Source organism: Poecilia reticulata, linkage group LG1 (genome assembly GCF_000633615.1).
Source record: "Poecilia reticulata strain Guanapo linkage group LG1, Guppy_female_1.0+MT, whole genome shotgun sequence".
NCBI lineage: Eukaryota > Metazoa > Chordata > Actinopteri > Cyprinodontiformes > Poeciliidae > Poecilia > Poecilia reticulata.
In genome coordinates, this window is record NC_024331.1 from 13,832,620 (window position 1) to 13,846,738 (window position 14,119).

General features: G+C 38.1%; 2 protein-coding genes across 3 annotated transcripts in view; both read left to right on the plus strand.

Annotated features, from left to right (window-relative positions):
* The window catches only part of klf1 (Kruppel like factor 1 (erythroid)), a 4,311-nt gene extending 3,241 nt beyond the window's left edge, over nt 1-1,070 (plus strand). For both annotated transcript variants that reach the window (XM_008408909.2, XM_008408915.2), the window contains one exon: nt 124-1,070. In XM_008408909.2, the coding sequence (XP_008407131.1) occupies nt 124-299 (176 nt within the window). In that variant the 3' untranslated portion in view covers nt 300-1,070. The remainder of the gene's footprint in view (nt 1-123) is intronic.
* Nucleotides 1,071-7,065: 5,995 nt separating this feature from the next.
* Nucleotides 7,066-11,201, plus strand: LOC103464609 (uncharacterized). Its single transcript, XM_008408833.2, has 2 exons — nt 7,066-7,182; nt 7,850-11,201. Exon 2 carries the CDS (start codon nt 7,882-7,884, stop codon nt 9,001-9,003), a length of 1,122 nt encoding a protein of 373 aa, XP_008407055.1. The 5' UTR covers nt 7,066-7,182; nt 7,850-7,881; the 3' UTR covers nt 9,004-11,201.
* The last annotated feature ends 2,918 nt before the right edge of the window (nt 11,202-14,119 follow it).

Consider the following 14,119-nt stretch of genomic DNA (forward strand, 5'->3'; position numbering starts at 1 on the left):
TATATATGCATTTTTGAAAATGCATTTTTAACTAAAACCAAGGCCTTTTATTTGATGATTGTTTTTGTAACTGAATTATGGCCCCTTTGGACCTCCGTAAAAACCGATATGTGAATTTTACAGGAGAGAAGCCTTACAGCTGTCCATGGGAAGGCTGCAGCTGGAAGTTCGCCCGCTCCGACGAGCTGACGCGTCACTACCGGAAGCACACGGGTCAGAAACCGTATGAGTGCATGCTGTGTCACAGGGCCTTCTCCCGCTCTGACCACCTGGCCCTTCACATGAAGAGACATGTCTGACCAAGCAAAACCTCAAAACCTCACATCGACGTCTTCTCTTATTTTACTGATAACGACTGTTTAAACAGCCATTCTCAGGCTTTTCATATAACATATGTTTCTGTTGTCGTGTTTGCTTTGTACCATTCATGTTCTCACTTCAAGGACCTTCAACAGCTCTCCTGTTTCTAAGACTGAACAGCAACTCTACATGTTAGACCAACATCATTTGTCCTAAATGAAAATGAAATGAAAAGGCAAAACAAAAAGCAAAGCAGGATTTGTTTATTAGCCACTTATAAAAAGTGAACTTGGAACTTTTTTTAGAACCTGCAAAATTTAAATGAGGACAAATGAAAGCCTGTTAAACCAACACTGTATATATACTATACGCATGTAGATAGCTAAACACGAACAGACTATCAGGAAAAAGAAAACAAAGCAAACGTTGAATATTAAAGGAAAAGAGTTGATATCTTCTGAAGTCTCTCAGTTGTATTATGCAAAATCACCATAAACTGCTGTTGGTTGTCTTAATGAATCATAGGTTGAGAATCAAATAAGTTTCTGCCTTTTTCTTCCCATTTTAAAAATGTAAATATTTGATACTTTCAGCTCCTTACTATCAACTAGAAATGAGTATAATATTTATATTTATGATCTTTTATATCCACAGAAGGTACTATGTTGTTAGAAAATGTTATTTTTTATCATCAAACAGACGCTTTAAAGTTGTACACATATTGTTTATGTTGCCATAAATCAAGAAATAAAGGCTCAGAATGTTACATTTCCGATTGTGTTGAATCATTATTGGTTGTTGATCTTATGAAAGCAGAAAATAATTGACTATGACTCCTGTAAAAATATTTCTGAGAAGAAAAACTAAAAAATAAAATGTAAATAAACAAACTGAAGTCTCAGCTGCATCCTGTAGGTGGCAGTATTCTGCCATGTCAGTGACTGGGAGCTGAGTCTACTGTGCTTCCTATCTGGGCGAGGGTGAGGTGAGGATGACAATCTGCTTATGTAACTGAGCACCCGGTGATTCATCCTGATTATGTCATGATGGGAATCAACAGGATGTTGTGAAGCGCTCTCTGTGCCACTGTCACAAAATCTGGCACGTCGCACACATACAGCGAGGAATGACAGTGATGAAAGTGACTATTTATCCAAATTTGCAGGACACGCATGTATTTGTACAGAGGGTTAATCTGTGCAAAAGGAGGATCGACTTTATGCAAAAAAAAATTCATTAACACACCTGGAGATGTGCAAAAAGCTATATATTTTATCGCTGGGATATTTTATTACACTGAAAATTTTTACTTCTCAATGTGTTTTTCTGTGTTCAAAAGATGACTGTACTCAAATTGAAAGTAATATTTTTCTGAATATTTGAGTATAAGATTATGTCTCTTCAATAAAAGAGTAATTTATTTTTTTTAATTCTCATCAAGCAAAAATAATTATAAATGTGTGTATGTGTGAACGCCCCCGGAGGAGCTAGGGAAAGTAGCTGGAGAGAGTGAAGACTGGGCCTCTCAGGCTGCTGCCTCTTCTTCATCTGACTGACGGACGGATGGACGGACGGATGGATGGATCAGTGTTGCATGTATCACTCTGTCATCTTTCTAAAATAATGGCCTGTGTCATTTATTTATTTATTTATTGCCAAAAGTGCTTTTTTGTTTGCCTAAAGCATCTTTTGTAAGAAACAGGTGGTTATTTTTATTGAAAAAATAACTTTCATCAAAAAATGACTAGGCTTTTAATTTAAGAAGGTGACGATATAACTTTTTCCCTTTAAGATCCTCCATATATACGTTAAATGTCAACAATCTATCTGCTGTTTATGTAGACCAAGTCAGTGATTGCGCAACCAAGCTAGAGCGACACTACAAGTCTTCAAAAAAAAAAAAGAATATTTAATTTTAAAAAATGTCAAATATGTTTTATATATCATAAGTTGGACCCAAAACAAAGTTTAACGTAGTTCAACAAAGAAGACATGAAGGAATCTTAAATAGTGGCTGATCAGACTCAGACACTGTAGACACAAAATGACTTATGCCAACAAAATGGTTTATACAAACTAACAAAGATTAAACTAACAACACAGGTTAAGATAGTGCTAATTAGCAACATATAAAAAAAACAAAAAAATCAAACCTTATTAAGCTATAAGAAAAGCTGAGTAAATAACACCAAATACCACCTCTTACGATCAGATATAGTGGCGTTACTCACCTAAATGGTTGTGGTATTTCAAGAGAACTGATGCAGCCGTGACTCTTATCTGATCCAGGAGCATCTCCATGGTAACCGGCAACTCTAAAACACAGTCTAGCAGACTGACAAGGTTAACCAAATATGTGCACTCTCAGTCAACTAAAAAGTTGGGTTAATGAAAAAATGACAAAGATTTGATAGAAAATGCTAATTTAAAACGTAAAGATGTTTGAATTTATTTTAAGAATAAAAATATACACAGTAAATAAAGCTGTATTTTTATTGAATTTCAGTCACTTGTCTGATGTGTGGCAACATGAACTTATATATCATTTTTTACAAAAAAATCATTAAGGAAACCAAGTAAGAGAAATAAAACGAGGAAAGAAGAATTAGAAATGGTTTGCTTTGATTTTTCCACAAAGGCGTTATGGGTTATTAAAACATTCTTGGAATCTGAAGGAATTTTGTTGTTAAAGGGCAAGCTTAAACCGGATAATCAGGATCTACGATCCCTTAATTGGCTCAGCATAAAGAACAACCATTCATCGATGTGTGATAGATTACTCTGGAGAACCTTAAACAATGCTTTAAAAAGTACAATAACAAACATTATGCTGTGCCAGTTTCCCTGGGCTTGGACAGATCTTGGTCTAAAAAGGATAATAAGAAAATAGATGTAATGGGAACACAAACTGGCAAAAAGCTCCTTTTCTCTCTGGATCTCACAGTGCAGCATCCCTGATTGTTCTCGCTGCAGCAATACAGCACTATGCGCCTCGTGGTGACGCTCCGGTGACTCAACATGAGAAATATCTTTACATTCTCGCTGTTTCTTAAGAACAAATTTAAAGTGTTTGCTCTCCCTGTTCAAGTCAAGGTCTGTTTGTTTAGCATTGTGTAACCTCGCAAAATTTGAGTCGACCGCTTGGGGATTAGAGTAATAAAGCTGCTGCAGACACAGGCTGAGTGTGAGGGGATTGTGAGCTGAACTGAACTGCAGTGAATGTGGCCAGAGTCAAACAAGGTCACTGCGCCGCCGAGCTTCAAGGACCTAATCAAACTTCACCTGCAGGACGCGCCTCGCTCGTGTTTATTCATAGTGTGTTCGTATAGCTGTCACAGCACTTTGGCTGACTGAGATTGTTCTGAAAAGTGACACAGAAAAAAAGACTTCACGGTCCTCAACCATTTTTATTTGGATTGTTTTCAGACGGTTTTTTTGCACAAACCTTAGTCTCACCAAACATGGAGGTACAGCAATAAACCCATCTGGTGTTTTTGTTGTCAAAAAGCCCTTTAGTTTACAGACTCTCTTTGTTTACAATTTTGTTGGGAAGACAGAAGTGTTTTTCCTGGTATTCCTTCCAAACAGACATTTACAAAACGTGTTTTTCTGTCAAATCTGTGTCAACCCAAGATGCCACACCTTGCCAGAGTTCTGCAACAGTCTGCAGGGTCTTTTCTTTCCTTACCATCAATAAATGGTTATGAAGAAAAAAAAAAAGAAAGACCAGGTTTAGTGAGGATGAGAAATTTTGCATTTAAAATGTTCATGTTGTCTCTCAATCTGCCTGCGTGGTGATAAGATAAATATGGGTGAAGTTTAATTTTTTAAGTTATTGTTCTGACTTTCAACAAGTTTAGGCGAGTTGCTGTTTTGCCTTACCCATTTACAGATTTATAAAGAGCAGCTTGAACAACATGTCCTCTTGTCTTTCCCATTTTGAATATTGGCAAAGGGAAATGGGGTTCTATGTCACATCTTATTTATACCCCAGATAAATGGGTTGTCCAGGTTTAGTCATTTAAATGTCTAGTATATTATTCAGCTTAAAAAATGTAATAGGAATATAAAGAATGCTTTGTTTCATTGGTTTTATAGGAATTGTTAAAGGTGATCTTGTAATTGTGCAAAAAGAATAAAAATCTAAATACTACTCAAAGTTGGATTGTTTGGTAACACTTTATTTGAAGGCGTGTGCATAACACTGACATGACACTGTCATAAACATGACATAACATCTGTCATGAATATAAAGAAGTCTTTATGAATGTTTATGCCAGTTGTCATGAAGTGTCATTCGGTAAATAATGACACTTTTAATGCAGTTTCTCTAAAAGTTGCAGTGAAAGTTAATTAAAAATTCAAACTTTGCATTAAATTATCATAATTTACAAAATCATGCAAAGTTGGCACTTTTAATTGACTTTTAATGCAATTTTTAGAGCAACTTTGCATTAAAAGTGTCATTATTTACCGAATGACACTTCATGACAACTGTCATAAACATTCATAAAGACTTCTTTATATTCATGACAGATGTTATGTCATGTTTATGACAGTGTCATGTCAGTGTTATGCACAGCCCTTCAAATAAAGTGTTACCAAATGTTTTTATTTTATTATTTCATTTTTTACCTATGAATATATTCTACTTAAATTGAAGGTTGGATTTTGCTCTTTTTTCTCTTTAAACTTTATAAAACAGAAGGTGGATTTAACTAATATTTAGCTAACGTAACCTTAAAGTATCCTGTTAAGTTTGTGTAATTTACTTTTTCCTTTTGATTTCTTTTGTCTGAATGTGGACATTTCTAATGAATTGAAAGGGTAGTAAAATAAACTGAGGGAACTGAGGGATAAAGGTGTTTTTTACACATCTTTGCCAAGTGTTCCACGTATTCACTGTGTGATGTAATTATAACAAAATAAATGATAATCCACTTAAGTTCTGGTGAGGAAACTTGTACTGAAATGTGTTCCCAGAAGCTTATTTATTTATCCTGCAGTGATTTTGTGTATCTGGCTTTCCCTCCTTTGTGTCATGGTCAAAGAGAAAGGATTACAGTTACTCAATGGCCAAGAGGATTTTCCAGGAAAAAAAGGAGATAAATATACACTAATGAGACTGACACGAGGAGGCTGAATGGGAACTGTTTCCCTGTTTTGGGAGGAAATGTCGTCGTTCAGTAGAATGAACAATGCTGCTGTTGTCGTTCAGCTCGTCTAACCTCAGCTGAACTTCCAGCGCTGCACTGTCCTCAGACGCTCTTTCTTTGTGTATTACACAACAGCCTGCCTTTCCGTTGAAGACAAGGCGTTGAATCGGGCTGATTGATTCTCTGTATGGATCTGGTTATATTACTTCCACACTATATTGTGCAGAACCACTGAGTCGTCTCTCATTACCTTATAGCTCAGCTCCACACAGCAAAAAGGTTCCATTGATTTTAATCTTTTTGGAAGACCTGCAGATGTTTTGCTTTTCGTATCTGAAGCTTTGTTTCTCATTTTCAAAACATGTCTGAAAGAAGCAGCACTTTTTTTAATTATTATTATTTTGGTAGAATTAGGAAAATAAAAACAAATTTGGCTTTTTATTGTCAGCTGACAAAAGTGCCTCTCTCTCTCTCTCTCTCTCTCTCTCTCTCTCTCTCTCTCTCTCTCTCTCTCTCTCTCTCTCTCTGTATATAAATATAAGCTTAATTTCATATAATAAAATTTAGGAAGTCTTACTCCCTTGCAGTAAAACCTAGAGAATGATGATTATGGTCATGTTTTGATTAAGTATAGATTGATGTTTTTCATGTTTTAAATATAAAGTCTTGTTCTTTTTGTGCGTGTTTATTTGGAAACTTTTTGAGTTTTTTTTTTTCATTTTATTTGCATATTCTACATATTTTACACTAATTTTGAGTGACAGATCAGGGCAACACATATTTTCTATCTGCTGAGACATTTCAAGTAAATATGCAGTAAATTGTGGATTATTATCGCTGGATAATATATAGACAGTAAGTTTTCATTTCAGTTTATGTTGAAAAAATAATAATTTTATCAAGTATTTCTTCTGCCTTAAGTTGTTATTTTGCAATTATGTCATTCATTTGTATTTTTTTATTTTAGGGTTATCATCAGTTACTCGTTACTTGTGTAGTGCTTTTACCAAATTTTTTTTTTACTCTTATTTGAGTAACTGCTTGAACAGCCACTTTTTGATGGAGTGTAACGTAAAATAAACTAAAGATTGTCTGATTATGCTCTTTTTATTTTCTCTTTCCCTTTTCAAAGATTTCTTGCCTACGGGCAATATTGTACCATCATACAACAACCAAATGCCTTGAGGAGTCTAAGCTTTACTCTTTGAACGTTGCTTATTAAAACAACCGTAACATAAGAAAAATAGGAAAGTCAAATCCCACTGTTTTAAGTCAGAGTACGTCCTGAAATCTGTTGTCATCTTTTGTTGTGAGATGGAGAAATTGATGGTGACTCACGTAAAGCATCTTTCTACAACAACAAAAACAATAAAATATAACATGTCCCCCTTTTTTAGCACATGTTCATGCGTTGTTGTTATCTCATAACAGCATAATTTCATAAGCATAATGCAGCCTTTTCTTTCCATGAAAGCAATTTGATGGTGGCAGTTCTCTTTTGGCCCAGCTGGCTTCCCGTCCTGAAGAGGCGGAGGAGGAGTGGAGGGTAGGGGGGGCGGGGGAAGGGGGGGGGGTTATTCAGGGTGAGGATCCGACCCCAGGCGAACCAGTGAGCTGCCGCTACTGGAGGAGGAGATGCCAGAGAGATGCGGGACTCTGCGGGGCTCAAACAGCCACAAGTCTGCAGCGCTTCGGGTTTTCATCCGCGTCAAGTCTTAGAGAAGAGGTGAGTCAGAGTTTCTCCTTCTCTCTGTGTCACCGAGGGTTTTTTAATCTTCTGAAATGAAAAAAAGTTTCTGATTTAAGGCAACATATTCAGTTGTGGGGAAAATTCTGGATTTTTGTTGCCATACCTATTTGTGAATTTACACTAACTGATATGGATGATTGTGAACTTTCTAATATTATTTGAATTGGCACATAAAGTCTAAGGTTGACTTATGGCCTGCTTTTACCTAATGCTCTTATCTAATATTTAACTTGTAATGTTTTCGTTGCCTAATAGGTGATGTTGTCAAGGACCAAAAATGGCAAAAATAAATAACTATTTATAAACGTTTAAATACAGCTGAAATCACATATCTCATTAATATATAATAAATGGCATGAATAACTATTTGATTTTTACTTTTTACTTACTTAATTATTTATATCTATTACACCAAAATGTATTTAATGTAATTTTTAAAGCACATGGTTATGTATTTTTAATGAGCTGTAGAATGGGACACATGTTGAAATTAAGTTGATTTATACAGTATTTAATTATTTGTTTGATAAATTGTCTCAATATATTTTCATTTTATTTCAAATTTTATTTATTTGCTTGGTTGTGGCACTTTTGGCTCTCGCTGTAATTCTCACATCATGCATTTTGTGTTAATCGCCTCTAGGTGGAGCCTTAGCCGAGCAGTCCAGTTTGAACATGGCAGCTGAGACAGTGGGAGCTGCCTTTGACGTGATGCCCCCTCTGCTCCATGCAGAGACCATAGCTCTTGGAGGACCAGGTTCTGGTTCTGGTTCTGGTTCTGAATCCTACTCTTTCTCTGAGAAATCTGTTTCCAACCTCAAAATGCAGACGTACGAGCCCCGCTCCTTCGGACTGGAGTTTCACGAGAGCCTTGCCAGTCCAGAGGACAGTGCTGCAACAGGTTTTGACGAGAGTAACAACGACGGTGTGCGTCGCAAGCGTGAGTTCACCCCCAGTGAGAGGAAAGACGAAAACTACTGGGACAAGAGAAGGAAAAACAACGAGGCGGCCAAGAAGTCCAGGGAGAAGAGGCGGGCGAACGACATGGTGCTGGAGCGCAGGGTCCTGGGTCTGCTGGAGGAGAACGCTCGCCTGAAGGCTGAGGTGTTGGCTCTCAAGTTTCACTTTGGGATGGTCAAGGACCCGTCTGATGTGTCCATCTTGCCATTGTCCACACCACCCAGTTTGACCCCCAGTAGCACCGATGGCCTCTCATACTACAACACCCACCAAACCCAGCCTGTGCAGCAGGGTTTCCGGACAGAAATGTCTCCACAGACTGGCAGTAGAGACTCCAGCATCCGTCCAGGTGTCCCACAGGCAGACAGCACTGGGTTTTATGATGACCCGCTGGACGAGTGGGTCAGGCCTCCACCAACACAGCATCCACAGGTGTGTGAGGCAGCGAGCTGGAGAGCAGACTCATCCGACGGACTGAGGAACCTCCCGCACAAGCTCCGGTTCAAAAGTCCACCCGATGGGAGGATGTCTTCATCACGTGATAGCAGACCTGCTGGCCCACTTGTAGCCATGGTGGAGCCGAACATCCAGGTAAAAACGGCCCAGCAGGTGGGATGGACTGGTCAGGACGGGGTCCAGGCTCCTTATAGGTGTGAGCAGCAGCAGCAGGTCCGGGACTCGTCCTGTGGACTCGGTGATTCCTCGTTTCTTCAGAAGTCGAACAGGAAGTTCTCAGGAGGAGATGTGAGTCTGAGGTCACACATCAGCAGTTTGTCGCAGGAGGTGGCTCAGCTCAGGAGGCTCCTCTCCCAGCAGCTTCTCCATAAAATCCCTTAAAAAACCTCCAAAAAACTCAAACCCAAACGTTGACAGAGATCTCCTCAACTCAGACATTCAGCTTATAACTAATCTCCGCTAAAACGGCAAACTTTTTTATAACCAATCTTTATTTCTATGTATGGATAAACCTGACGGTGACTTTTAAATTTGATTGGGTTAACGTATTAGTAAAAAGACTGTGGGGAACGGGGAGCGCTTTAAGAAAATAAAAGATGTAACATTAATTCTCACTGGTTTGTACCACAATTTCAACCATATGGTTTGATATATGGTGGACGGGATTTTTTTCTTTTTAATTATGAAATTACTCGTGCTAAAGTTGTAATTAGTGTTCTCTTTCTTGATTAAAATGTTTTTTTCAGTGTTTTATTCTGTCTGTTGTTCCACACTATCACATAACCTGTTAGGTTTGACCAGGCCAGCTGCAAAACTGACTTCCTCTTAATCCGTTTAGAGCTATAATTGGTTGTAAAACATTAATAATAATAAATCTGACCTGCTTTTAATAAGAAGAAAGGACAAAAACAATGTCTCGATGGCAGGAGTTTGAATGAAGAGATCAGTGGGTGTGTAGAGTCACAGATCAGGTTATTTTCCATTTTTCTGTCTTTGTTCTCCCTACTTGGTAGAGCAGAGCCAAGCAGCTTACAGGCATCTGAGACTGTGTGACGGTCTAAAGTCTTTGTCAGAACCTGAACTGTTTTTGTCTTTCATGTTGCTTTTATAAATCAATCCTGATTAAAAATTTTGAATTTTGACAGAAAACCCTGAGATAAAAACCCCTAATGGCAAATTAAAAACTGAGCTCTGCTCCACAGACACTCCATCCCCACATGGACTTCTTGTGATGATGTGCAGTGATTGGTGTCTGCTGTGTTTAGTGCTTTAGAGAAGGTTGTTTCCATCCCCTGACTTATACTTTTCAGCAACATTTTCTCTGATTTGCTTGGAGTGTTTTTTTGGGGGTTTTTTTTTGTCTGGCCAAGAATACTGATGAATGAACCTTTCAGACACAGACTTCTTTATACAACAGTCACTTAGGTAATCTCCATTTCTCCCTATTTCACAGTAAGTTGAACGGAAAACTGGAACTTAGTACCAATTGGCTGGACCTCTGTTGAATTAGGTCAGCAACTTTAAAGTTTCCGAATATTTATGCAACACCTTATTGTATGTAATACAATTTGTATTTAATTGTCATTATTTTGTAGAAATCAGTTTTAACTTTGACACTGAATTCTTCTCCTTTTTTGTGTGCCTCCAGAAAGCCAAATTTTATTATTGATTGAGATTGATTTGTAAAAGCAATAAAGAGGATAAAATAGCTCCCCAGGATGAATATTTTTATAGCCACTGTAGTGTAATTGGTGGAATCATGAATCCTGAAGGAAAAGATTTGGAAGATCCAGTGTCGTCACGTGCATTTCAAAAGTTGAATTCAACAGGGACATTTCGAAAGCAATAAGAAATTATTGTTGGGGCGTTGTGTTTAATAAAGCAGATGTACTCCAATTGCCTCAGTGGCTAACCGACCCACGCTTTATAACAAAAATCTTTGAACCGATTCAAAAGAGCAGTACATTATTAACTAAGAGAAAGAAAAAGATTAGCAGCATCCTGAAAAAAAACATGATTGTATTTGCCAAAAACTGAGCTACTTTGCTTTCACTACAATACTAAAAAAAAAGAAATCTAATTTGAAAGAGCTGGGTGACATTTAAGTTGATGTATTCTGGGAACTGGGTCATTAATTCTTGTCTTCTTTAGGCAGGGCATCTAAAATAATTTGAAATATCAATGAAAAGTTAATTTATTTCAGTCATTTCATTCAAAAACTAGACCGCACCCCACTCTCCATGTCTTGTGACTCTCCCTCAAACTCTTCACTCTTCTTACCGTTTTTTAAAAGTTGCAATACCTCCGTTATTTCACGCAAGAAAGTGTTTTCCTTCTTAAGCATGAAGCTTAATGCTTTGCGTAATTCACTAGCAAAGAAGACCACAGCACAGTGATATGAGTTAAAATGTTTAGTGAACAAAAGACTTGAAGGGGAAGGAGGGACTGGGTTTGGAGATGGGTCATCTGGGGCAACTTGCTGATGAATGCTTAGGAGGAAAAGACTCAGCGTGAGGAAGAAGTCTTCAGAAAAGGACCTTTTCCTGAGCCAATGCAGGACCAACCAGATGGGACATGAAACAAAGAGGACTACCTGGAAATGATAATAGAAAGCAGATATGAGGGGGATAAGAAGGGATGAGGAGAGATGAAGAGATGTCCAACGGAGGGCAAGGAAGGGTTGGGATTGAAAAAACATGGCTGACAGTGAAGGCTGAGTTAAATGGATACAAACAGACTGCTGGGTAATTAAAGCAGTGTTTGAGGGAACATAACATATTAACTTCTTAAGGTACTGTTTTTTATTTTGTTTTATTTGTCTAATTAAATGGTTTTAAAAATATATGTTTTTAAATATTTTAGACAGTTTGATGTTATTTCTTTTCTGAGTAGTGACTGGTGGAGGGACTTGTGTTGAATCAGAAAACCTAGTCCTGGTTTTGTGGCATCAGAGGCTTTTATTTGCAAAGTTCAGACAGGACAGAGACATAAACAGAACAGGGTGAGACATGCAGCACAAATCTTTATCTGAAGCTTGTGGACAGCCTCTGTGTGAGTTCCCTGTTCCACCATTACACCATCAGAGCCCCAATTAATCAACTGGTTACTGTAATGCAGAGCAAGGAGTGTATGAAATAACAGACAATACTAATAATAAAGAGCAAACTTAAGTGTAACACATTGGTCACAGAACTGTTTTTAATCGTATTGCCTTCTAAATAATAAAAAACCTAATCTGACATTTTTTTTTCCTTTTTCATAAATAGGGCTTTTTTTAGCATCTTTTTCCTTTTTTTCTACAACGACCTTGTCACTCAAAGCAAGAAGTCTCACCCTTAAGACTACTTACTACACATGCACTATTGAAAAACACTTGAGTGAGAACAAAGAAAATAACAGCTAAGCTTGAAAAATGAAGGTTGCTTTCAAACTTTTACCTTCCACTCAACTTTCCATTAATCTGCTTGGAAACAGCCAGCTTTTGCAGCAGTGACCTTTACGACTTCTGCGAAGTCAGCAGTCCTCTCCACAACAGTTGTTCTTAAATCTGCTATATAAAAAAAATGATTTTATAAGCTTTGGTTTCTGAACTGAAACCATGAAATAAATGAACTTTTCATTGATATTTTAGTTTTTGATGGACTGTTATCTACAGAAGTTTTGACCTTGTGCGTTCAAACTCTCGTGTGTGCAGCAGAGGAACGTCTGATCTCAAGGTCACAGCGTACGTTCAAGAAAACCACATATTTCAGCAGCTTTTAGCCAAAAATAATCTCACAATTTTCACTCAGAGCTAAAGCAAACAATTGGATTTTCATTTATGGCTATGCATTGTTTAATAAACGTCGTAAAACTGCAATCACCGCAGTAGCGTCGACCTGGTTTTCTCGGTAAAGGTGATCCACTCACAGGGGACAGTGAGACGTGAGGAGGGCGCGGGGGGATGAATGCAGGGGAAAATAGTGAGACCCTGAATGAGTCATCGATCACGTCAGATGGAAAACAGAAAAAATAGGCTATTTTTAGCCTTAAAGGAGCTGAGCTGGAAACAGATTGTCCCATGTGGGGGGAAAAGGAGGCATGATCAGCATCCATACACCAGCCCTTTCGGAACCAGGACGTGGCTTTGGAGAACTCACAACCAGAGAGCTGCAGCAAAAAAAAAAAAAATTAAAATAAATAAATGAATAAACAAATAAATAAACAAATCCAGAATTACTCAACAGTCCCTCAAAAAATATTGAAATCTAATTACATCTTTGATTATTCATTCAGCAGTTCCTATTTATGGCAACACTAGAGGGCACTGAGTGCCTTCATGTGCATGAATGTCATTCATTCATTCATTCACAGCGCTGTCTATTGTGTTTACTACACCACCACATGCTGCACATGCAGAAAGAGCAGAGGTGGATTTCAAAGGAGAAGCTTTTTTAATGAAAAATGTATCTGCAGAAGCCCAATCTCATTTCAGTATTAATGGTGCAAGAAAACACACTTCAGTGTTACACTACATAGGTTGAGTGTGCAGCAACATCTGCTTCTTCACCTAAACAGCAACACAGACACCAGACCTTTTGTCTGTGATCCAGTCTGATAACCCCCCGCTCCCTCCCTCCCTAAATAAATATGAGAAGCAGTGAAAGCCTGTGGTTGCTAAGCAGGCACTGCCACACCACAGCTGGAGCTGCAGCTGGAGAAATGGTGGAGAGAGTTGGGGGTTGGGGCTTCTGACAGAGGATTGACTGGGAGGAAGGAGGAGCCAGACAAGTTCAAGGCCGCTGTTTCCCCAACACCGTAATGGTGGTAATGATGTGTGTGTGTGTGTGTGGTGAACTGGTGCACGTGTGTGGTTGCAGACAGAGAGGGGGGAAGGGACGGAGCTGAAGCAGCACTGATGTAAGACCCCATGAAATATGGAATATGAACGTGCTGAGAACAACAGGCTTTGTTGGATGATGGAAAAGCTCCTATAAGAAGATACTTTTTTTTAATGAACAAAAAGATAGATAAATGAAAGTAGCAACTCCATGCGTGCTGTTAATATGAAGTAACTTCAGCCACATGAAAACAGATTATTCAAGCATTCATTTTTTATCTAAAACAGCAAATTGTATGATTTAGGTTTTGATTTTAAATAAATGTTGATGCAAATTTTTAAGCTGGACCAAAGCAATGAAAAGGGTGAAGCGCAAATTATTTCCTCACTATAAAACCTGAATGCAACAGCAGAAAACAGTGGCGCTGATATAAAGTACTTTGCTGCATAAACAACCCGATTTTCTAATCATCTTGTTTTTTTGCAGACCAGAGCAGGACAGGAGATGATTTGAGGATGTTCCAGCTCACTACTCAACGAGTATCTCCTGAACATAATTCACGTTTGAATGTTTTTGCAATGAGATAATGAGAATACTATCAGCTACATATATTATCTGACTGTACAGCTGAATGGATGTGGGCCTTTTCCTCAACTGAGCCACAATCAAGCTGAATA

Bases quoted from the DNA above. Each gene is read 5' to 3' on its own strand.
- LOC103464609 (XM_008408833.2), top strand. From the start codon at position 7,882: ATGGCAGCTGAGACAGTGGGAGCTGCCTTTGACGTGATGCCCCCTCTG.